Source organism: Lates calcarifer, unplaced genomic scaffold (assembly GCF_001640805.2).
Source record: "Lates calcarifer isolate ASB-BC8 unplaced genomic scaffold, TLL_Latcal_v3 _unitig_2338_quiver_800, whole genome shotgun sequence".
In the NCBI taxonomy this organism is placed as follows: Eukaryota; Metazoa; Chordata; class Actinopteri; family Centropomidae; genus Lates; species Lates calcarifer.
The window spans coordinates 22,226-46,757 of NW_026116148.1; the positions used below are offsets into that span (position 1 = coordinate 22,226).

The following is a 24,532-nucleotide window of genomic DNA, read 5'->3' on the forward strand; positions in this document are numbered from 1 at the left end:
TCAAGCAACCTGACACACATCCGCCACAAAAAATAGTTCCTGAAAAGAAGCAGCTGCTACAGATTGAACTCTCAGTCTTCTTCTTGAACCTCACAGTGTGTAAGGAAACGGTTCAGTCTCAGGGATTAATCCCAGTCCTCCAAACCGTCACATTCACTACTTCCTCCTGCAGACACCAACATCAGACCCATCTCCACCAACCAGGCGCTCAGTGTGTGGCTGTGGATTAGTCTGCAGCGTCCTCAGAGGATCTGAACGGATCAGCTCATGAGTTCATGTTGTTAATGAGTAAAACAGATTAAAACAGCAGCAGAGCTTTAATGTCCCTCAGTGGTTCCACCAGTTAAAATCCACTTTCAGCAGCTCTGAACCCGGACCAGAGCCGGGCCACATACTGAGCCTCAGCTGAGCGCCTCAGTCCTGCCCCCTGCTGGAGACATGAGGCTACAACACATGGGTCAAACCAACCAGCTGCTGTTTGACTGACAGAGTCCTGCAGGACTGAACCTAGAACCAGGAAGTCAGTTAGCATGTTAGCATGTTAGCTCTTCCTGTTGTCAGTGTGTTTCTGGTTCAATGTCTGAAATAAGGTCTGAGACATTTTCAGGTTTGATTCTCCGACATAAAATGGGTCAGTAAATCCCCCACTCCTGATGTTTGAAGCTTTTACGTGTCTTAAAAAAGGCGGTTGCTAACGAGTGTCTAAATGAGACTACAGAGGTTGTCGGGGACGTTAACATGAAAACCCATCTACTCACCAGTCCACCTTTACAGCCTCGTTGTGTTTCTACTCACGCTCTTTCAAACTCTCACTAACTTTCTAAGAAGAAAGGCTTTTGTAGAAGAGCTCAGAGCTAAATGAAATGACCAGTTGGAAGTTTTTTGTGGAGGGAACAGGGCGATGCTGCTCAGGGCTGGACTGGATTCACCTGCAGGTTTCAGGTTTTACTTCCAACACTTTGTGCCCATGCAAAAGAAAGAAGAGGTCAAAGTAAAAAATATAAGTTGTTAGATGTGAAGGAGAGAGGTCGTGATCAGGTGTAAAGAACAGAGGTCAGAGGTCAGAGGAGGAGCTGTGGAAGTTTTATTCACAAACACAAAGCGACACATAAACCGACTGCTGATTCGTCCTCCATCCACAGATACCGGGCTGTTACCATGGTTACTGATCCATCCCATGATGCTGCGTGTTGTCGGGGGGAGTCAGGGGTGGGGGGGTGATAATTCTACAAATAAGACTTGTTATGAATGAACATCACTAAAGGATGTTTCACTACAGTTACTTTACATTCTTTTCTTTACAAAAAGAATCTTCATTTAAAACGTGTGTGTGTGTGTGTGTGTGGACCGTACCATGTTGGGGCAGTGTGTGTGTGACTTGGTACGCTCCTGCTTTAACACTGACTCTCACTGAGCTTTATAATCTGTGTGAAGGTTCAGGTTAAAGGAGCAGTGCAGCATTTAGTGAACTGCTCCTTTAAATTCAGTCTGGAAATGTGACGAAACATGATGAGGTTCAGTCCATACAGCATGTGTGTGTGTGTGTGTGTGTGTGTGTGTGTGTGTGTGTCTGTGTGTGTGTCTGTGTGTGTGTGTCTGTGTGTGTGTGTCTGTGTGTGTGGTGTGCGTTAGCGGTCCAGGACGTAGGTCTTGTAGAGGCGGTTCATCTGCTCCAGGAAGATGAAGGTGAGGACGGTGTGAGGTCCGAGGCGAGCGTAGTACGGAGTGAAGCCTTTCCACAGGGAGAAGAATCCCTCTCTGCCCACCACTCGAACCAGCACCTCCTGGTGGACGAACAGAGAACACACAGTCAGTTACAGCCTCTCTGACCTTTGACCTTTGGCCTCCAAACTCTGATTGGTTAACGTTAGCAGCTAACGTTAACGGTCACAGAGGAGGCTGAGAACACAGAGCAGCGGACTGAGCTCTTTGTTCTGTCTGACGTGTGAGAGGAATAAAGCTGTGAGGTTTTGAACAGGGTCAGTAAAGATGGAGGCAGCTGAACTCACCAAACCGTTTTTATACTCCGGCTTCCCGTCGATCATCCTCATGTTCTGGATCCTGAGGAACAAACACATGTAGATCAGTGCACCTGTCCTCAACACCTGTCTGTCCTCAGCACCTGTCTGTCCTCAACACCTGTCTGTCCTCAGCACCTGTCTGTCTGTCCTCAACACCTGTCCATCACCTGGAGTTTAACCCTGAGTGTCTCACCTGGTCTTCACGATGTCGACGGGCATGGAGGCTGCCGTGGTAACCAGACCACTGATCATACTGGCACAGAAGTGACACAGGATATCATCCCCAAAGTACCCTGAAACACACACACACACACACACACACACACACACAAACACTATGTTATTGTGTTGTTGTGTGTGTGTTGTTATGTTGTTGTGTGTTGTGTTGTTGTTGTGGTGTTGTTGTGTTGTTGTTGTTGTTGTTGTGTTGTGTTGTTGTTGTTGTGTTGTTGTTGTGTTGTGTTGTGTGTGTTGTTGTTGTTGTTTGTGTTGTTGTGTTGTGTTGTTGTTGTTGTTGTTGTTGTGTTGTTGTTGTTGTGTTGTGTGTTTGTGTTGTGTTGTTGTTGTTGTGTGTGTGTTTGTGTTGTGTTGTTGTTGTTGTTGTGTTGTTGTTGTGTTGTTGTGTTGTTGTTGTTGTGTTGTTGTTGTTGTTGTTGTTGTTGTGTGTTGTGTTGTGTTGTGTTGTGTGTGTTGTGTGTTGTTGTGTTGTTGTGTTGTGGTGTTGTTTGTTTTGTGTGTTGTGTTGTTGTGTTGTGTGTTGTTGTGTGTTGTGTTGTGTTGTTGTGTTTTTGCGTTGTGTTGTTGTTGTTGTTGTGTTGTGTTGTTGTGTTGTTGTGTGTTGTTGTGTTGTGTTGTTTTGTGTACCTGAGTCTAGCAGCGCCTGTTTGGACTGGGAGTAGGAGGCCAGCTGAGCTGCGTTCACCACCACTGCTCGAGCCATGGTGGGAACACACCCCTGTAGCACAGACACACAACAGACACACAGCAGTGAGCAGGAGAAAGTGTGTGGATTCACTGTGAGTGGTTTATCGAGCAGCTCTGAAGTTAGTTAGTTAGTCAGTCTGTTTGTTCTCGTGTTCTCACCCTCCACAGCGTGGCCACGCCTTCTTCTCTGGTGATCCGAGCGAGGGCGTTGAAAACGTTGGTGTAGCCTCTCCTCTGGTCCGGAGGAAGTCTGGAGACACAATCAGTTTAATAACAGCACGACGCTCTGGTAGAAAACCTTGTTAACGCTTTAACAGACGCCGTCTCACCGTCCGTCCGCCGTCATCCGGATCAGAGCGACCTCCGCCGGCGTCCCCACGAACGCTCCCGTGGCTCCAGCTGTCATACCGATCAGAGCCTGCAGGGGGAGCACTCCGGTTGGTCTCAGCTCAACATTACCACGATTCACAGGTTCACACGTTCTCCTACCTTCAGGAAGAAGTTTGGCGGCCGACCGTCAGCTCCCGTCATCTTCTCAAACAGGATGGTGTAGATTCCCAGACGAGTCGTCGTGTAGGTCGCCTGACGCAACAACCCTGCTGACAGACTGGGGGGGGGAGTAGCAATAAATACAGTGACAGACGAATGAAGTGACAGATGAAGTGATAGATGAATGAAGTGATAAATGAAGTGACAGATGAATGAAGTGATAGATGAAGTGATAGATGAATGAAGTGATAGATGAATGAAGTGATAGATGAAGTGATAGATGAATGAAGTGATGATGATGATGATGAATGAAGTGATAGATGATGAAGTGATAGATGAATAAGTGATAGATGAATGAAGTGAAGATGAGTGATAGATGAATAAGTGACAGATGAATGTGACAGATGATGAAGTGAAGATGATGAAGTGACAGATGAAGTGATAGATGAATGACAGATGAATGAAGTGATAGATGAAGTGATAGATGAATGAAGTGATAGATGAATGAAGTGATAGATGAACGATGAATGAAAACTGACCAGATGACAGATGAATAAAGTGATAGATGAATGAAGTGACAGATGAATAAGTGATAGATGAATGAAGTGACAGATGAATAAAGTGATAGATGAATGAAGTGATAGATGAATGAAGTGATAGATGAATGAAGTGATAGATGAATGAAGTGACAGATGAATGAAGTGACAGATGAATAAAGTGATAGATGAATGAAGTGATAGATGAATGAAGTGACAGATGAATGAAGTGATAGATGAATGAAGTGATAGATGAATGAAGTGACAGATGAATAAAGTGATAGATGAATGAAGTGATAGATGAATGAAGTGACAGATGAATGAAGTGATAGATGAATGAAGTGATAGATGAATGAAGTGATAGATGAATGAAGTGACAGATGAATGAAGTGATAGATGAATGAAGTGATAGATGAATGAAGTGACAGATGAATGAAGTGATAGATGAATGAAGTGATAGATGAATGAAGTGACAGATGAATGAAGTGATAGATGAATGAAGTGACAGATGAATGAAGTGATAGATGAATAAGTGACAGATGAATAAAGTGATAGATGAATGAAGTGATAGATGAATGAAGTGATAGATGAATGAAGTGATAGATGAATGAAGTGACAGATGAATAAAGTGATAGATGAATAAAGTGACAGATGAATAAAGTGATAGATGAATGAAGTGATAGATGAATGAAAGTGATAGATGAATGAAGTGATAGATGAATAAAGTGACAGATGAATAAAGTGATAGATGAATGAAGTGATAGATGAATAAAGTGACAGATGAATAAAGTGATAGATGAATGAAGTGATAGATGAATAAAGTGAAAGAATAAAGAAATAAAAGTGATAGATGAATGAAGTGATAGATGAATGAAGTGATAGATGAATGAAGTGATACCCGGTGTAGATGCCTCTGACTCCCTCGTTCTTCAAGATGGAGAACAGAGCGTGGAAACTGGTTTTATATTCTCGAGCCTTCGTGCCCTGACCGCTCAGCTGCATCCTGTTCTTCACCAGGTCCAACGGCTGCACAAAGACTGTCGCACCCATTCTGGACACAGAGACAGGTGGAGGGAGAGAGAGACAGGTGAAGGGATAGAGAGGGTGTTATTCTTCAGATGTCAGAGGCAGATAAACATCAACATTACAGTCCAGGAGACAGACAGACAGACAGACAGACAGACAGACGTAACAGTTCGACAGGTGCTGCTGTACCTTCACAGAGAGACAGACAGGTGAGCAGGAAGACAGGTTGAGTTGATCGCAGTGAATTCCATCATCAGGATAATCGTTAATACCCTGAGTGACTGAATAAACTGTCGCACCAACACACAGTCACAGTCCTGTACTGATTTATGTTGAATCGCCACAAGGGGGAGCCCTGCGTCTTTTGAGCTCCCGTCTCCATGACAACCATCCAGCTCTGTTTAGGTAAACCGTTACTGTGAGTTACTGAACGAACAGAGCACTGGTTCAGTTACACTGACGCTGATGTTTATCTGAATGTTTACCTTTTGATGCTGTTCACCAGTGAGTTAAGCTAACGTTAGCGATGTAGCTAAACAGGAAATCACTCTGCTGTGGTCTCCAGTGAACTGACAGTTTCTCCTTTAGCGTTAACGTACCATCTTTTATTTTCATGATGGTTATTTTAGCCTGGATAGTTGTGCCACAGACTGAGGCAGCCTGTTATCAGAGTCAGTGGATCACACAGAGGAACAGCTCGTTCTGTAATAAACTACATGTTATCAGGAGGTCAGAGGTCAACCTGAAGATATCCACCTCCAACCACTGTTAAACTGAGGAGGAGAAAGTGCTGAGGTGTCTGTCAGACTGTGACTGTAGTTTATTGTTGAGCTGGTAATAATAATAATTAAAGCCTGTGTGAGCAGATTAACTGGTCTCATGTCAGAGCGCAGTGTTAAATTAATCATAATCCTCTTGGAAAACGTTTTAATCACATGATTTTATCGACCGCTGGTCCACGTTCAGAAAGCTTTTAGTTAAAGAAAGTCACTGAGGCGTCGACACGTGATGATCTTTATCTGTTCAGCCTGTTAGGAACACACCTGTCACCTTTTTCAAGCTAATTATTTACATTTCTTTACACAGATTTTTGATCAAATCTTTTTAAACAGATGTGAGCTGCAACGACATAAATGATCATTTCTGTCACTTTTGGAGACTAAAACTTAAAGATTTTCTGTTTCCTGCTTCTCAATGAGACGAACTGCAGCTTTCCTCTTTGGGACTGTTGCTCACCTTCCACAGCTGATTATTATTTTTGTATCTTACAGACAAAACAATCAATAAAAAAGAAAGCAGGCAGATTGACTGATAATTAACTGATCATTATCTGCAGCCCTGTGTTAATCATTCAGGGGAAAACAGGATAAACATCAACGGTTTCCTCTCAGACACCAGCAGCTGTCCCTCACACTCACCCACACATTCACCACTCGTGCACGCTCTTCAAGGTCTGTGCACGGTTAAAGGGGGGTCGTGACATTTAAAGGACAGACGTGCAGCTGCTGTGACAGACACACAGAGGGAAATGTCAGAGGACAGTCAGTTTTTTACAGTGTGGACACTGTAAGAAATGTCTTTACATTTTACAACCTGTGTTTAAAGCTTCACAGAAACAGTCGATGGTTTAAACTGAAGGAAACTCGTGTAAATATAGAAACACATATTACACTGAACACTGAGCCTTCAAACACGCTGCACTCGTTAGTAATAAAAATAGAATTGATCACAAAGCAACAGCAGCTCCTATACTTGATTGATTGATTGATTATTATCTAATTATCTATTATCTGAGGCTGTTCATCATTTATCATCTCTGAATAAAATGTTTTATTTTCCCTCTGAGAAGAACCTGAGCCTGAGGCTGTTCAGATACCAGCAGCAACACACATAAAGCTGTGTTCACTTCACACACAGTCAGAAATGAAAACACACTGCTTCAGGTCATGAAGCTTAGTGAACACAGGTGTGTGTTTTCCATCAGTCTAAAACCCAGAGACACAATTCAGTGTAAAGTGTGTGTGTGTGTGTGTGTGTGTGTGTGTGTGTGTGTGTGTGTGTGTGTGTGTGTGTGTGTGGGGGGGGGGGGTCACAGACTGACTGTATGGGGCCAGTTACACAGTTATCTCTTAGCTTTAAGGTCCGTTAATCACTCTCATTACATAATGACAACAGCTACTCACAACCCTCTGCTAACAGCTAGCATGCTAGGAGCCTGCCTGCTCTGTCTGAGGTTAAACTGAGGGTCAGCAAACTTAAACCAGAAACTTAAACACCAGATTAAATCGGTTTAAAACGGTTTAAACTGTTTGGTTGATGTTGTTCTGAGGCTGGCACAAACGTCCCGTGCCCCTGACAGCTAGCATTAGCCTTCATGCTACATGCTAACACCGACATACATCGCCACCAAAATAAACTCCAGACACGACATATTAACATGTGTCACTGTAGACACATAACTAATTTCTCTTCCAGTCTTTTCCGGTAAAAGTCAGATTTATAAACCGTTAAAACTGCCTCCAAACGGACGGAGAAAGCAGCTCGAACACGGCTAACGGAGCAGCTGCTGAGGGGAGCAACATTCTTCGTAACACCGGTGAGTTGTTTGTCTGTTTCCGTCGTAAATAATGTTCCCAGCAGTTAAACTAAAGGTTAAATCTGGTTTCAGTTACTTTATACTAAGATGTCGCTCAGGTAACGAGCTGGGTTTGGGGTTAAAGGTTGGTTCAGGGTAATATCAGGGGGAACATGAATCAATGGGGGGACAGGTTTCGTCAGAACACCTTCACAAGGGCGTTAGCATTAGCGGCTAACAGGTAAGTGTCAGTGCAGCCTCACGGGACCGTTACAGTCCGCGTACAACCCAGACAATGAGTTGTTATTAAAACACAGATTTTCACCAGAACAGCGATGCAGTGTGTTAGCTCCTCTGTTAGCAGCCACAGCGCTGACATTAGCACGTTAGCATGACAGTTAGCAGCAGCACCTACCCGGCCAAGCCCCCGAACAGGAACTTGATGGCCTTCGGAGAAGTCTTGGGCTTTGTCTCTGCCATGTTTGCCCCGGTCGGTCGGTGGCCACAGAGTCCCCGGTCAGATTCCTGCTGCTTGTGTGCCTCTGGGCCGGACGGTCCACCTGTTCTCTCCCCGGTACAACAGCAGCAGCAGCCGGGGCAAGGTGACTCTCTGGAGCGGGTACGTCCGGAGACACGAAGCCCCGCGGACCAATCAGGAGGCGAGAACGAGGGGCACGAAGATCCACGAACAGAGACGATTATTGTTCTGCCTTCAGGGCCCCATCAGCAGCTCGGACATCTGAATTTCAAACGCTGTGTCATGCATTGAGAATTACTTTAACTTCTGAAAATTAAAGTTGTTATATAATCCATACACTACATATACACTTAACACTTACAAGTCAGTCTTCATTTTATTCAACGAAAAAGCCCAACAATATATCCAGAAAGGCGGTAGTGGTAATCGTAGTAGTAGTAGTTATATATCCGACAGCCCTGAAAGCAACAGCAGCTTCAGCACAGCCCAAATGAATTTATTAAAAAATAATAAAATAAAATAAAAATGAAACAGAAATAGATGCATCATAAATTTGAGGTTGGTGGTAACACAGATTATATCTATCGAGTGTAAATCAGATAAATTGCATCTATATGATTAAATTTAAATTATCATTGACGATTATTTATGGAAAAAATACATATTACATACAAACATATTTATCCATGTATTAATTAAATAGATACATGTTATTAACAGTTTGTACTTTAATAAATTGTAAGAAACAATGTAAATACAGCGTCATAACATAAAAGTGTCTGACGTGACTCTCATCCAATGAAAAGCTGCTGTTGTCTTTTCCTGCACGCTCATTGGTTAAGAACTCCACGATGGGCGGGAGCTGTCAAATGCAACAGCTTGCTGAGGAAGTAGAAACAGCCCGGCGGTGAGTAGAGACACTAAACTATCGGTTCTACTGGATTTAAGTCAGTTCGGACTCAGTCCGGGGACGGACGTCAAACCGACGGACTGTCCCAGCTGCTGCTCGTGTTGTCTGCTCCGTCGTGTTTCCGTTATTTTACCGGTTATTGAGCGGGTCGGTGTGACGGAGCAGCTAGCGTTAGCTAACGTCACCGAGATAAGAAGAGACTTTCATAACAAGAGTCTGTTTTCTGTTATTTTAACGGGTTTTATCCAAAATAAATTAGAGATGAGTTACAGTGCAGGTAAATGTTGTTCACAGGCTGAGAGGAGGAAGAACTTCATCTTACTTTCTTAAGGTGGAATAATAGGAAGTAAAAGCAGAATAAAGACAGTAAATGAGTTTGTGTGTCTGTTCTCTGTTGCTCAGGTATCTGTCCAGCAGATCACTGCAGGATGTTTTAATGACTGTTTTTAAAGATATTGATTAACAGTTACATTACACCAAAGACCTGCTCCAAACAAAGTCTGACAAACATGTTCACGCGTGTTATTCAGTTTACTGTAGAAGACACTCAGCAGTTATTCAGTCCTCAGCTGATTCACTTTAATACAGTTTAAAATGGAAACTTCATTAAACAGCATTAATAATATTTATTAGTTTTTTTTTTCTGCAGCAGGAGGCGATGCTGTGACGTCACGCTTCCAGGTGTCCAATGACAGCACTCGGATCATGGCCGCGGGTGGGGCACCACGCAGGGCGGACCAATGAGGAGGAGGGACGGCCATGACGGACAGGGACAGGGCGGGATGACCGGGGAGCAGCGGGGGGGAGGCAGGAGAGGGGACAGGGGGCAGGCGGCGGCGGCGGGAGGAGGGCCGGGGAGGAGACGGCAGGTGAGACGGGAGGTGAGACAGGTGTGGCGTCCCCGCTGCCTGTCTTCCTGTTCCCCTCCGAGCTGGTGTTTTACTCGGAGCAGAGGAACTCCCACCGCAGAGTCCTGACTCTGTACAACCCCTACAGGTTCAGGATCAGCTTCAAGAGTCAGTACCTGTCTGTCTGTGTGTCTGTCTGTGTGTAACCTGTGGACATACTGCCCCCTGCTGGCCCTGCAGGAGATAACCTCCTCTCTCTCTCTCTCTCAGTGCTGTGTACTGCTCCCTCGCTCTACAGGGTGGTGGAGGCCGAGGGCAGCGTCCGAGCCAAGTCCTGCGTCGACCTGTGAGAACTCAGACTTCTGTGTGACATCATCAGCTCACCTTTAACACAAAAACAAACAGTGACATCACTTCCTGTTTCCTGTCAGGGTGGTGCGTCACCTGGATGTCTCCCCTCGTAACTGGGGCCGCAGAGACCGGTTCCGCATGGAGGTCAGAGGAGGAGGCCAGGTGGGAGAGAGGGAGATCTGGGCCGAGCTGAGGGGAGGGGGAGAGGAGGGGGGAGGAGGAGGAGAGCAGGAGGAGGAGGAGAGGAAGAGGAGTAAACGAGGAGGAGGACAGCAGAGGGCGATGTCTCCTCTGTCTCCTCTCCTGGTGCCCACACAAACACACCTGCAGCTGCCCACCTGTACAGGTGAGACTCCTGGGAGGGAGGGAGAGGAGGAGACAAGGAGGGAGAGGAGGAGACAAGGAGGGAGAGGCTCTTTATCAGTGGGTTTGATCAGTTCATTGATTGTACTGGTGTGTGTGTGTGTGTGTGTGTGTGTGTGTGTGTGTAGCTGTGCGCAGTGTGTCTCAGTGGGTGGTGTGTGTGTTGGTGGCGGTGTTGTGTGTCACAGTGTTGATGCTCCCCCTCCACACTGAGACCAGCTCGATGGTTCCAGGCTGCCTGCACGTCTCCACCAATCAGAAGCTGGCCTGCGCCTACACACTGGGTAACACACACACACACACACACACACACACACACACACACACACACACACACACAGGTAACTCACCTGAATCGAGCCGTGTCTCCATCTCTCCCTCAGGTCTTCTCACCATTGTGTTTCTACGGTAATCAGTGACATCACGCCGTTGCCACAGCGACCACGGATGCCGCCCAGCCCCGCCCTGACCTCTGACCTCCGCGCAGACACGGACTGTCTTCATTAACTCGACACACACACATGAATGTAGTCTGACAGCTGAATGAGGACACGACGAAGCGTCGCCTCGAGTTTAAAAAACTTTATTTACACCTGGAAACAGAAACAGTGTGACGCCACTGATGACTCAGCACGAGCGACTCGTCCTCTAAGGTGTAAAGTTGAAATAAATTATTGCATCATTTCCGCTGACGATGTTCTCGTGCCTGAACAGCAGCTGGTTAGCTTAGCTTAGCTTAGCATAAAGACTGGAATCAGGGGGAAACTGCTAGCCTAGCTCTGTTCAAAGGAAACATCCACCTGCCAGCTCCTCTCAAAGCTCAGATTAACATGTCTGTTAGCATCGTCTGTTAGCATTGGCTGTTAGCATCGTCTGTTAGCTGTCTACAGGTAATTAAAGTGAATGAGCTTAATGTTTCCTTCATGAATCCACTGTCAGATGATCTAATGAAGCTGTGAAGGTTTCCACTCGTCTGTCAGACACAGGAGGAGACAGATGAATAAATGCGTTTTGAGGAAACAGCTCAGACTGACCCGAGTCAGACGTGAAGAAATTCTCTGAGGAATGAAGTTAGTTACAGTAAAGTTTCCTGTCGCTTCAGTTTTCATCTCCAACATGTTCGACTCCTCCACCTTCCTCTGACGTAAAGTGACAGACAACAGGTCTACACTGAAATAAACGCTGATCACAGCGAGGGTCTGAGGTTTGTAACCACGTGACCTCTGACAGACGAGGTCTGGATGGTCCCCGGTTTGTTCACAGGCTGGTTTCTGTATTAAAGTGTGAGCTCTGACTTCATGGGTCAGTTTGGTTCGTGCATCAGTGACTTATTCTGATAATTATTATTCTATTGTTCTATTTTTTTTCATCTTGAAACAATGAATCCAAACACAAACAAATGTCATCATGTGATTTATCTCCATTAACAACATGCAAACATATATATATATATGTATATGTATATAGGTGGAGAGAATCATGAGTTCTTTAAAGGTCCACCTGGGTTTGTTGACCTGGGCTGACGGGGCTACATTAATAAAGTGGAAACAGGAAACCCCTCCTGTGGAGTTTAACCAGAGACAGGTGTGGTGGTTCAGAGACAGGTGTGGTGGTTCAGAGACAGGTGTGGTGGTTCAGAGACAGGTGTGGTGGTCTTTCCCTCAGTTTTCCCTCACAGGCCTCAGTCTGAACACATCTGATCTTGTCTGCTCACAGGTGTGTGTGTCTGCTCACAGGTGTTGCTCTGTGGTGACTTCAACAGTGACGTCACGCTCGTCAGCCAATCCCTCCTCGACGTGATTGGCGGATGGGCGTTGCCATGGAGACGGACAGGCCTCTTTCTGCAGACAGAGCAGTTTAAGGTTTAGATCAGATTTCTGTAAATAACCTTCACGTTGGAGGAGAGTTACCTGTGGGTCTGTGTCGATATAAAGACACCATGAGGACAGTGGAGATGAAGTACGGACAGCAACACCACCAGGTAACGGAGCCAAGTATGAACATGAGGTGGGAGGAGTCTGTGGTAGGCAGGTGGAGCGGACTCCAGAGGTGGGAGGACTGTGGTTGTAAGATTTCACCTGTAGAGAGAGAGTCACCTGGTCAGGTGAAGATGTGGATGAAATAAGTGTTGAAATCAAAGTGAAGCTCCTGACCTGTGACAGTGATCCAGCTGGGTGGAGACTCTCCATCACTGCTGATGTTACACTTGTAGAGGCCTTCATCAGACTTGGTAACATGGTGGATGGTCATGTGACCTGTAGGCTCAGTCCCTGATGAGGGAGCCATCTTTATAGAAAGCAGCTGGGAGGTTGGAGGGAGTGGTCTTTGTTTTACAGTGCAGAGTGACATCATGTCCCTCCATCACAGGGAGGACAGGACTCTGCAGGATCACTGATCCACCTCAACACAGAGACAAACTACAGCATTTCATCCATTTACACACAGCTTCATCAATACTAACTCCACAGTCTGATCTTACCAGTGACAGTGATGCTGATGATGTTACTGGTTGCTCCCTCTCTGGACTCACACCAGTAAACTCCACTGTCCCAGGTGATGGCGTGGCTGATGATACAGGAGGACCCGGCTGGTTTTCCCCAGTGGACACATTCAGTCCTGTTTCCTCTGGTTGTGTTCCTCCTCAGCGTCCACCCAGCAGAGCTGTCGTCCTCACAGCTCAGAGAGACGGTGGACCAGCTGAAAAACTGAGATCTGCTGGGACTCACCGTCAGACGAGCTGCTGACGACACTGTGATGTATCTCACTGATCTGTGCTCACAGCTCCTCCAGCTCCATTTAATGCAAATACAACTAAACACGCCGGAGCACAGACCCAGTGAGACAGCTCATCAGGTTCCTACTGTGTGACATAACTGTGTCATTGCAGTTTGGAGGAAACAGACCCTGTTTACACCTGGTTCTGGTGGAAGTCTGGATCCTGTCGGGTTCAGATCTTAGGTTGAAACCTAGACAACGTCATCACTCCTGCTCTGATCTCTGGACACCTGTGAACGACTTTTCTTTTTGTTTCTTTCTGCCTGTTTAAACTTTCTGTTTCTAATCTGAAGTGAGACTCAACGTTCCTCTTGTACTTTCAATTAATATAAAAGAGACTTTTTCACTTCCCAGAGTCTCTGAACTTTCATCTGTGTATTTCTGTTTATTTAGAGTTCTGCAGCAGATTTTCTTTTATCTGCTGTTTATCTGCTGTAAATATTCTGACGAGATCTTCAGAAACTTTTCAGAAATCTCACAAAACTTTGGCTTTTCTAAACAGAGGAATCAGGATCTGTGACATTTCCTGTGGTCAAGCAGGAACAGGACATCATTTATATGAAGAGTCCTTTTGGCTCAGGAAGGTTCCTCACAGAGGGAAATGACCCTGAATCAGACCTGATCAGACCTGGTCCAGGTCTCTCCATATTCAGGAGCTTCACTGCTTCCTCTGAACCAGGAGCTGAACCGGGATGTGAACCAGGGTCTGGACCAGGGTCTGACCAGGGTCTGAACCAGGGTCTGAGCAGGGTCTGAACCAGGGTCTGAACCAGGTTGGTCGTATATTTCTACATTTAGTAAAAGGTGTGACTGCATCGATCAGGAATAAATGTTTCTTGGTTCAGATTAAAATAAAATCTGATATTTGAGACTTTATTTTTCCTGTAGCAGGTCTGTGTTTCTATTCATGTTTCTATTGATGTTTCTATTCACAGTGCAGTCTTAGAACAGGTCCACCTACCTTGTGTGTGTCTGCAGCAGAGTGTTGCGATCAGCCCTGAGAGGAAATAACACCCAGGTGTCACATGTTACCACAGAACACGACTTCACTTCTGCTGCTGTCCTTATTAGGACAGTGCAGTGACGTCCACTGTGGACAGCCTGACCCATAACCTCAGCTCACCCCTTCACTAAACCTGAGCAGGACCTCAGAACTGACCTTTGACCTCACTGGGACTTCAGTCCCCACACGGTGAGTGTCTTTACCAGATAAGGTCACATGAACATGTACAACAGAGTTAAAGTAGACGCAGATTTAAGACACGTCCACACTGACGTCTCTGTAGATTCACAGACGGACGGACAGAGAGACGTCAGTTTGTAAACAAACAGGACTAAAGACGTGTAGAACAACAAGCTGCTGCAACTCTGACCTCACAACAACAACAACAGCAACAACAACAACAACAGCAACAACAACAACAACAGCAACAACAGCAACAGCAACAAGAGAACAGAACAACAAGCTCATAACTGACTCACAGAGCCACTGAAGAGACGTCTGCTCCATGATCCTGTTCAGTGAAGTGAGACCAAACACTCAGACCTCCTCCTGCTCCTCCCTCCTGCCTCCTCCTCCTGCTCCTCCTCCTCCTGCTCCTCGTCCTCCTCCTCCTCCTCCTCCTCCTCCTCCTCCTCCTCCTCCTCCTCCTCCTCCTCCTGCTCCTCCTCCTCCTCCTCCTCCTCCTGCTCCTCCTCCTTCCTCTTTGTAGGTAAAAGGAGCATTTACAAGAACGTCAGGTGACGAAACTGATCTGAGTTTTCATCCTGTTCACACATGAGCTGCTGAGCTCTGCACAGACTCAACCTTACAACAAAGACAACATCAGGTCTTTAAACCAGGTTTGGACACAAGACCAGGACCTCAGGCTGAAGGGCCTGGAGCTAATCTAAAGTGCAGGGGTCAGACCTGGGTCCAGACCTGCAGATCTGGGCCCTGGTCAGGTTCTGGTGGTTTGGTCTGAGAGGACCAGAACAGACCAGAGCGCAGGTGAACCGTGTGTCAGGTGGAGGTGTGAAGGTTTAACAGCTGCTCTGACCACAGTCCTGCAGCTTCCTGATCACATGACCTCTGACTGTCAGGTCTGAACCTGAGCTCATGATCCACAGAGACCAACCTGGTCTCTGGCTGTTTTCTGACTTTAAGACAAAGCCAGAGACAAAGACCTGATGGAGGTTCTGACACCGTAGCAACAGTAACTAAGGAGGGCGGGGCTTAGCGCAGGCTCAGTTCATCAGCTTCCAGTGACCGCGAGACTTGGTGAACTCGCGAGAACTCGAACAGGAAATAAACAGGGACCAGCCGTCAGAGGGAGAACCAGGACCAGTACACGATCAGGATGAAGGAGGAAAACCAGGACCCGGATTTTATCGATCAGGACCACTGCAGGACCGGGATGAAGGAGGAAAACCAGGACCCGGATTTCAGCGATCGGGACCACTACAACATCGTCATGAAGGAGGAAAACCAGGACGCGGATTTTATCGATCAGGATCACTTTAACATCGTGATCAAGGAAGAGGATCAGGACCCGGATTTCATGGACCAGGACCAGGACCATCAGAGCATGGAGTCCGCCGGTCCCACCGGTCTACAGGTAAGTGTTCAGGACTCAGGTGAGTCTGCAGGTAGACAGACCGGGTCCTTAACCCAAGACTGGTTTCTGTCATCAGGATCAACCAGACTCACAGAGAAAAACAAACCTGGATCAGGACTGGACTCATGGGGGGCTGCCATCTGTCCACACACAGAGAGAGGAACCCAGTGCATCATGGGAAATCCCCTGTCAGTCCAGGCCTACAGGAGGAGGAGGACCACAGGCCCAGTCAGACCTGAACCAGACCTGAACCTAAACAGAGCTTCTTCAGGCTGAGTCACCGTCTCACATTCAGTCCAGGTCTGATCTGCACTGAGAGAAGCTGGTTCACATCAACATTAAAGTCCCCTGAGTCTGGTCCTGGAGAATCCGCTTCAGATGGACAGAACTACTACTCATTTTAATGCTGCTGTTACAAAGAAATGAGCTGGTTTTTATTCAGTTTTGTTGAACGTGATTTAAATGTGTTTATTTAAATAATAATGAATATTTAAATCATTTATTGAAATTAATAATATTTATTTATCGTTATCATTGATCGTTGTTTTCAGCACGCAGGAGGTTTTATCTTTTAGTCGGATGTTTCCGACACAGACCACTCCCCCTACAGACAGACAAACAGCAGCTGAGTGGTGTTTCAGACCTGAGAGGTATCAGGTCTGAGGTCTGAGCAGTACTTCTGCTCTAAGACGTGATGCTGTTTTATCTTTTGTCTGAGAAATATTTAGAGCAGCTCAGTCCACCATGAGCTCTGACTGTCCCTCTCTCTTCCTGTCTCAGAGAGCTCAGAGTAAGGAGAGGAAGCACAGCTGTGAGCAGTGTGGACACAGCTTCACCACGTCCAGCCATTTAAAAACCCACCAGCGTGTTCACAGCGGAGAGAGACCGTATGGCTGCGCTCAGTGTGGAAAAGCCTTCACGGACTCGTTCAGACTGAAAACCCACCAACGCATCCACACCGGAGAGAGGCCGTACGGCTGCGCGCGGTGCGGAGCGGCCTTCAGCAGGTCCTGTTACCTTCAGATCCACCAGCGCATCCACACCGGAGAGAAACCCTACGGCTGCCAGGACTGCGGGAAAGCCTTCGCCACGTCCAGCAAGTTAACGGTCCACAGACGCTGTCACACCGGGGAGAAACCGTACGGCTGCGACCAGTGTGGGAAGGCCTTTCGCCATTCCCAGCAGTTTAAAAAGTCATCTGCGCGTTCACAGCGGAGAGAAACCGTACATCTGTGAGTGTGGGAAAGCTTTCAGCAGGTCCAGTATCCTGAAGACGCACCAACGTGGCCACAGGCAGTGAAACACACTGAAGCAGGTCACTGAGCTGTCACACACAGTCGAGCTGGAACTATTCATCCGTTCATCAAAGGACAGAAATGAATCAATGATCTGAAAGTGTCGTTAATGTATCAGTGTAAATAATGGACCTTGTACTTTATTAAAGATAAATGTTGTGATCGTGTTTCTGAGCTGAGCATCGTTAAGCTACATGAGGTGTTTCAGGTGAGACAGAGACGGGAGAGATTTGCAGGATTTAAAGAGTTTAAAGCAACAGAAAGCTTCACCTTCACAGCTCAGTTAGTTTCCAAGACAGAGAGAAAAACCCCAAACAAAGTCCAGGTCACTCCTACCACTCTGTGGGAATCAGGTCCAGTCCAGGTTAAATCCAGGTGAGCTGGTCTCAGGTAACACCTGACAGAGAGGACTGACCTATAAAATGGTCACAAAATGAATAATTAACCCTAAGAAGAAAAGTTCTCTTGTACATGTGCACAACAAATGATGCAAACAACAATATAACCACAGAAAGATTAAACCAAAAACACACAGGGTTAAAATCAAAAGTCCTCAGCAAGTTTCACCATGAGTCATTCAACTCTACTTAATCGCTGGCTGCCTTAAATCTGCGGTTTCCCTATGGGAGTTCTGCATTGCGGTCTACTACAAAGCACCAGCAGGTCAGGCTAACAGGAGCTATTTTATGGAGATGTAACTCACCACTGAGCGTTCAGGTCTGAGAGAGAAAAAGTGACTTCTTCTTCTTTCCACTTCATCCTGGATAGAAACCAGTGTTCAGGTTCACTACTGCCACCTACTGTGTCAGTCAAAAATCTACACCACAAAAGAAAGAATCTTATTTCACTGAACTGTTCTGATCAGCTCAGTTTCTTTAAAATAAAGAAATAAACTCTGTAACCTGATGATAAAACATGTTTCAGTCTCATTTCTTCCATGTGAATCTTCCTGAATTCACTCTCTAATGTTCCTCTGATTCACACTGATCATGTCTGTTATTGCGATTTTAAGTATGTAAAAATGAGTTCTCTCATTCTTCTTTCACTAATAATCACAAGTCAGTCAAGTTCTGTTGATGTGAGAAAGTCAGACCGATTCTTTCATAGGGCTGTGATAACAGTGCTGAGGGAGCTCTATTTTTATGCAACATAATAGAACGACCTTTAGTTAATCATTGGACAGTTTTTAAGAATAAAGTTAAAGAGAATGTTAAAAGAATGTTTAACTTTATTTTTTAACACTCTGTTTTAATGGTTTGTATTTTCTTCTATGTTCTGTCTACAACGTTTCTTGAACCTCCTGACTAAAGTGACAGGGGGAGGGACCTCCCACATCAGACCATCAAACAGAAAGTAAAACAGTATTTGTGACGCGGTGCAGCGACGTGAGGAGTGATAGATGTATTGTGTTGGTCAGAGTCTGTAATGTTACTCAGTTCATTGAGAAGTGGATTTAACAGCACTTGAAGATGTTGGTGGCGTTCGTGATCCTCCTGCACAGTAAGAAAACCTTCCACCAAACTCCACGATTAAAAAAGAAAGAGTGTTTAGACTTCTTTCTCTGCGCGCATGCGTGCACACACACACACACACACACACACACTTCCTCAGTAACGGTGAAGTCTCGTTATCTGAGTCAAAGTGGGAAGAAGCTGGGGTGAGTGAGATAACAGGAAGTGGTGTCTTTCTATGTCACATGTCACAACTTCAATAGAGAAGAGTGTAGCTGCGATGAAACAACACACACGCCTGTTTAACAGCATGTCATGAGTTTCCTGGTTTCCTGTGCAGTTCACAGACAGTTAACAGGTGAGGTCTGAGGCAATAAACAGGGCAGGTTGAGTCAGAAAAACAGTGGAGGTCTGAGAGCTGATGTTGAAATGTTCAGACAGAAGCTTCATGAAGAAAGTTAGCAGCAGCTACAGGCTGTTTCTGACTCTGTGGCCTCATGTCTCCAGCTCATGTTTGGCAGCTTTGATTTGAGGGAAACAATCACAGCATAACTGGTTCCACTGGTTTTAAACAACAGGAAGTATCAGACATCTGACCTTTGACCTGTCTTAGTAAATAAATGACCATGGTATCAGGATGATTCTGAGTTCAGTCAGACAACATTGCAGATACACAGACTAAGTCAAAATGTAAATAGTAGTAGTAATAATAGATAATAATAATATAAAATAATAATAATAATAATAATAGTAATAATAATAATAATGGTAATAATAATAATTATTAATTTAATTATTGTAGCATCATGGGTTGAGCTGGATCATGGGAGCAGCAGGAGACTCTCCAGCTCTGGAGGCAGAACCCTGCAGTGAGAGACAGTAGCAGAGAGAGAGAGAGAAGCACAGCCTGGGCAGTAATGTGCTTGAGGGAAGAACACACAGTTAAAGTGATGCAGTGATATTAAGACAGTTAATAATAATCTCGTCGGCAGGACATCATGGACAACATTTACTAACTATTAATCTTAACTGATGCATTGAGACTGACCCAACCCGCCAAGGGAAAAATGGTATCCTGAAATAGGAACCAGAATAATGTGCTAGTTAAAAGTTAAGGCATAAAGATGAGTTTTTAGTTTGGATTTAAAGGCCTCAACTGAGTCAGCCTGTCTAATATCACTAGGGAGGTTGTTCCAGAGGAAGGGGGCCCGATAGGAGAAGGCCCTGCAGCCTGCTGACTTCTTTTTGACTCTAGGGACAGACAGCAGCCCTGCACTCTGAGAACGCAGAGCACGCGAGGGAATATAAGGGTTAAGAAGATCAGACAGGTATGAGGGGGCTAGTCCATTTAGAATTTTATAAGTCATTAAGAGAACTTTAAAGTCTGATCTAACATGAATAGGGAGCCAGTGAAGGGAGGCTAGAACTGGAGTAATGTGGACAAACCTTCTCGATTTGGTCAGCATTCTAGCTGCAGCATTCTGAACCATTTGCAGACTTTTAGTGCTAGCACGCGGTAGTCCTGAAAGCAAAACATTACAATAATCCAGTCTAGAGGAAACAAAGGCATGGACTAGAATTTCAGCATCTGCCATGGAGAGAAAAGACCGAATCCTAGCTATATTGCGTAGGTGAAAAAAGGCGGTCTTTGTAATGTCTTTAATATGCTGATCAAAGGAAAGAGTACGATCAAGTGTGACACCCAGATTTTTGGCTGTTGTACTTTGAGAGATAACACAGTTGTCAAGGGATATAGTTACATGATCGAACTGGTGTCTATATCGTGCTGGGCCAATAACCAGCATTTCTGTTTTGTCTGAATTAAGAAGCAGGAAGTTTTGAGACATCCAGCTTTTAACAGATGACAAGCAGATCTCTAATTCCCTAATTTGAGAGGCATTGTCAGCCTTTATAGGCACATATAGCTGGGTATCATCAGCATAACAGTGAAAATTAATTCCATGACTCCGAATAATTTGGCCAAGAGGAGAAATATAAAGAGAGAAAAGCAGGGGGCCAAGAACAGAACCCTGGGGTACTCCATATTTCACATCAGAGAAGGCTGATACAGTGTTATTACAAGAGACACACTGAGTTCTGTCAGATAAGTAAGATTTTAACCAGCTGAAGGCCAGGCCAGAGATTCCAAATCTATTTTCCAGTCGGTCCATGAGTATACGGTGATCTACAGTATCAAAGGCTGCACTAAGATCAAGTAATATGAGCAGAGAGGTGGAGTCTGAATCTAGAGAGAGTAGCAGATCATTTACTACTTTAGCAAGTGCTGTTTCAGTAGAGTGAAAGGCCCTAAAAGCAGACTGATACGGTTCAAATAGATTATTATCAGCTAAATGAGCTGAAAGCTGCTGATACACCACTTTTTCTAGTATTTTAGAGAAGAATGGGAGATTTGAGACAGGCCGATAGTTACCTAAAGACCCAGGATCAAGGTGTGGTTTCTTAAGTAAAGGTTTAACCACAGCTGTTTTAAAGCTAGAAGGAACAGTGCCAGTCGTCAACGATAGATTCACATGTAAAATGAAAGGTAAAAACCTGCTCTGAACATACACTGATCTGAAGCTGGTAACTCTCCACCTCCACCCTCAAAGACTGAACATGACAGTCAGCAGGTCTCAGTAAGTTTGACCCGCTTTGTTCAGGGTTCAGTCCAGAGGGTGGAGGTCTGGATTCAGTCTGTTCCTGGAGGCTGATGTTTTCTGTCTCTCTGTCCTCAGTTTCCCAGCATGCCCTGGGTGTACAGGTGTATGAGGGGGCAGAGTCAGTCCTGCTGCCCTGTCAGGTCAGTGTCTTTCTCACTGAGGAGTCCATGGTGGTCTGGACCCGTGAAGACTTCAGAGACCCGATTGTTCATGCTCGTCAGCAGAGCGGAGACGTCCTCAGAGACCAGAACCATCGTTACACCAACCGAACGTCGATGAGGACGGACGCTCTGCAGACTGGAGACCTCAGCCTCACGCTGAGGAATCCAACCTACAGTGACAGTGACACCTACACCTGCACCGTCACAGAGTTCGGAGAAGAACTGAGCCGGACTGAAGTACAACTGAGCGTCACAGGTCAGTGCTGCAGACACAGGTCAGAGGTCAGAGGTCAGAGGTTTTTACTAATTTCATTAAAGACTGTCATGTTGTTCTCCTCCAGCCTGGCCTGAGGTCTCCAAAGGTGTCCTGATGTCCCTGCTCTCCCTGGTTGTCCTGATTATCATCGCTGTTGTTGCCTTTGTCAGAATGTATAAAAAGATTGACGAAGGTATGTAGTGTGTGTGTGTGTGTGTGTGTGTGTGTGTGTGTATGTGTAACACGTGTCAGTATTCACTGTGTTTTCAGTGTGTTTGCACTCTGCTAAAACTCCAGTATGGAGTTTACTAAGCTGAGCAGGAAGGAGTAAAGATCTCCACTGCTTCTGGAGGACTGTAGGCTGCCATTAAATCTGCTGCGAGGATCAACGGCGCGGTGGTGATTTTTTGGAGAAGCAGCTGTCCAGCGTGGAGGAGGAGGAGGAGGACGGAGCTGGAGACAGCCAGCCTCAGTCTGACCTGTACCTGTCTGTTAAAGCACAGCAGGAGGACGTGTGAAGTCATGTCTGCTGCACTGACCTGTTCTTATTCTTTTTCCTCCTCCACTTAAAATAAGGCACCTATGTAACTGAGCTGTCCTCTGGCAGTGTGTAATGAAGGGCATTTAAATTCAAGTTCTCTCTCTGTCTGTCCCTATCCCATACAGACTGTGCCATACTTTTCACTAGTGTCATGGTGACCCTGCTTCTTCTGGCTGCTTTTACCTGTTTCATCATATATAAAAAGACGATGGATGGAGAGGGTATGTAGAGAGACTGTCTCTGTGTCTCCACTTCACTAATTCAGTCTCATGAAGTTCATTAACTATCAGTTTGGATCTGTGACTAATAATTCATGTCATAACTAAAACCAATATTATCCTGTCCAGTGAGTGAAGGTGGAAGGATTTAGAGTTCACAAACCAGACCAGCAACACATTCAATACTCAGAGGGATACAACATACAGCTGTGTGTGTGTGTGTGTGTGTGTGTGTGTGTGTGTGTGTGTGTGTGTGTGTGTGTGTGTAAGGTAAATAAGGTGCTAACTGAAAGTTCAGCTGTAAAGATGAGTTTTCAGTTTTAAAGGCCTCAGCAGAGTCAGACAGGCCTGACACACACTCAGATTCTTGGCTGTTTGACAAATCACACAGTTGTCAAGGGAAATAGTTACTTGACAAGCAGATCTCTAAATCCATGGTTTGAGAGGTGGTGTCATCAGCTTAACAGTGAGAAGTTATTCCATTACCATGGATAAGAGTGAAATATAAAGAGAGAAGAGCAGGAGGCCAAGAACAGAGCCCTGCAGTCCTCTCCTCAGACTATGTTGATGTGGTGTCATCATCACACTGAGTTCTATCAGTCAAGCAGCATTTGTCTTCCAATCGGTCTGTGAGTATACGATGGTCTGCTCTTTAACTCTGATCAGCTGCAGATCATCACTTTCTTTTTGCGATGCTCCTCATCACGTCAGTACATCTGATCCTGTTTATCCATTTCAGAAACACAGACCCCAGCGTGAGTTACCAAATCAAACCACTTGTTAATTCAATAATCAGGTGTTGATCTGATTGATCAGACGATCTCACTTTTTTATGTCAGAACATGACACACAGGTCTGTAGATCCTGGAGGTCATGTGACCTGCAGGTCTCACTGTGGACACTAGGACTCAGCTGATCCAGGTCTCTGTCTCTGTGTCCTCAGTTTCCCAGGATGCTGAGTACGTGGAATCATTTGAGGGGGCAGAGTCGGTCCTGCTGCCCTGTCAGATCCCTTCTCTTCCTCTGGACCCCACAGTGGTGTGGAGTCGCAACGATCTCAGTCCTTCAACTGTCCACCGGCGTAATGAGAGAGAGGACATCTTTAAAAACCAGAACCAGCGTTACAGCAGCCGAACATCGATGAAGACTGACTCTCTGACAACTGGAGACCTCAGCCTCACTCTGAGTAAACTTCAGCTCTCTGACAGTGGAAACTACACCTGCTCCATCACAGCGTTTGGAAACGAGAGGAGACTGAGAGACGTACAGCTGCAGGTCAAAGGTCAGCAACAAACTACCTACTGTAGATACAGGTCAGAGGTCAGAGGACCTCCACAGACCTGTAGAAGTAGACCATGCTAGACCAAGTAGGTCATGCTAAGCTCATTCTGTTGTTTGTCTTCATCTCGTCCACAGGATCAAACACACTCCGAGTTGGAACCTGGGTTCTCCTGGGTCTCCATGGTTTCTTTGGTGTCCTGGGTTTCCTGGGTTTCCTGTTTGTTCTTTTTTTAATATGTTTATATGTGGGTGAAAAGTACTACTGAGTGTGTTACAATCTGGTCAGCTGATCCACTGAAATTGAAAGACACACACACACACACACACACAGACACACACGAGCATTCTTCATCATCACTAATGTATCAGAACATAACATGGCAGTGAGCATTGATATCAATGCAGATTGAATATTCTAATTAAAAGACTTGCTGCTGTGTCTGGTCTGTTGATGAAATAATGAGGAACTGCTCATCAGTGATTGGCTGATCATCAGCTGGTTCCTGATTCCTTCCTCACTCGTTAATGTTCAGGTTCATGGAGAAACAGGTTTCAGGTTTCAGGTGTTCAGGGTTCAGAGTGGTCAGAAGTACGTGGACTGTCCTGGTGGAGGTCAGTCTGATATTATTGTTCTTACCAGAACCTGAAACAGGCGTTTCCATGGTGACGCAGTGGTTGTCAGTTTGGATGGTGTGAACCACTGCAAATGAATAAACATCAGTTTTCAATGATCTGAAAGTGTCGTTAATGTATCAGTGTAAATAATGGACCTTGTA

The 24,532-nt window shown here is 45.5% G+C and overlaps 4 protein-coding genes, 1 long non-coding RNA gene and 1 pseudogene across 6 annotated transcripts; 4 read left to right on the plus strand and 2 right to left on the minus strand.

Annotated features, from left to right (window-relative positions):
• Positions 1–1,061: 1,061 nt before the first annotated feature.
• slc25a11 (solute carrier family 25 member 11) lies at positions 1,062–8,219 on the minus strand. 2 transcript variants are annotated; one of them, XM_051068025.1, is made up of 10 exons: positions 7,987–8,199; positions 4,869–5,021; positions 3,435–3,552; positions 3,275–3,363; positions 3,105–3,195; positions 2,886–2,976; positions 2,215–2,314; positions 2,010–2,061; positions 1,612–1,784; positions 1,062–1,563 (listed from the first exon to the last, which is right to left on the minus strand). In XM_051068025.1, exons 1-9 carry the CDS (start codon positions 8,049–8,051, stop codon positions 1,629–1,631), a joined length of 915 nt encoding a protein of 304 aa, XP_050923982.1. In that variant the 5' UTR covers positions 8,052–8,199; the 3' UTR covers positions 1,062–1,563; positions 1,612–1,628. The 2 variants fall into 2 exon arrangements, with proteins under 2 accessions (XP_050923982.1, XP_018545899.1); XM_018690383.2 differs by having other exon boundaries at positions 1,062–1,784; positions 7,987–8,219.
• Positions 4,507–4,961, plus strand: LOC127140088 (uncharacterized). The gene is made up of 2 exons (XR_007810442.1): positions 4,507–4,663; positions 4,847–4,961. It is a non-coding gene; the product is annotated as an uncharacterized LOC127140088 (long non-coding RNA).
• A 1,506-nt stretch (positions 8,220–9,725) lies between the features above and the next one.
• LOC108892691 (motile sperm domain-containing protein 1) lies at positions 9,726–11,815 on the plus strand (the record flags this gene model as incomplete). Its single annotated transcript, XM_018690384.2, has 5 exons — positions 9,726–9,975; positions 10,078–10,153; positions 10,239–10,504; positions 10,650–10,805; positions 10,905–11,815. Coding segments are annotated over 5 exons (777 nt in total), but the record flags the coding sequence as incomplete, so codon positions are not given.
• A 785-nt stretch (positions 11,816–12,600) lies between these two features.
• Positions 12,601–14,858, minus strand: LOC108892689 (Fc receptor-like protein 5; annotated as a pseudogene).
• A 630-nt stretch (positions 14,859–15,488) lies between these two features.
• On the plus strand, positions 15,489–17,426 carry LOC108892686 (zinc finger protein 239-like). The gene is given in 3 exon segments (XM_018690380.2): positions 15,489–15,893; positions 16,674–17,072; positions 17,074–17,426. Coding segments are annotated over 3 exon segments (777 nt in total). The 5' UTR covers positions 15,489–15,635; the 3' UTR covers positions 17,194–17,426.
• Positions 17,427–18,541: 1,115 nt separating this feature from the next.
• On the plus strand, positions 18,542–24,487 carry LOC108892685 (uncharacterized). The gene is made up of 6 exons (XM_018690378.2): positions 18,542–18,688; positions 21,375–21,716; positions 21,802–21,909; positions 22,383–22,478; positions 23,419–23,757; positions 23,892–24,487. Exons 1-6 carry the CDS (start codon positions 18,658–18,660, stop codon positions 24,020–24,022), a joined length of 1,047 nt encoding a protein of 348 aa, XP_018545894.1. The 5' UTR covers positions 18,542–18,657; the 3' UTR covers positions 24,023–24,487.
• The last annotated feature ends 45 nt before the right edge of the window (positions 24,488–24,532 follow it).

Excerpts from the sequence above, each read along its gene's own strand:
- slc25a11 (XM_018690383.2), bottom strand. The coding sequence starts at position 8,051 with ATGGCAGAGACAAAGCCCAAGACTTCTCCGAAGGCCATCAAGTTCCTG. Across the intron at positions 5,022-7,986 it reads CTGTTCGGGGGCTTGGCCGG|AATGGGTGCGACAGTCTTTG; the intron begins GTAGGTGCTGCT and ends CTCTGTGTCCAG. Across the intron at positions 2,315-2,885 it reads ACAGGCGCTGCTAGACTCAG|GGTACTTTGGGGATGATATC; the intron begins GTACACAAAACA and ends TGTGTGTTTCAG.
- LOC108892685 (XM_018690378.2), top strand. The coding sequence starts at position 18,658 with ATGTTGGTGGCGTTCGTGATCCTCCTGCACA. Across the intron at positions 21,717-21,801 it reads AGTACAACTGAGCGTCACAG|CCTGGCCTGAGGTCTCCAAA; the intron begins GTCAGTGCTGCA and ends GTTCTCCTCCAG. Across the intron at positions 21,910-22,382 it reads GTATAAAAAGATTGACGAAG|ACTGTGCCATACTTTTCACT; the intron begins GTATGTAGTGTG and ends TATCCCATACAG.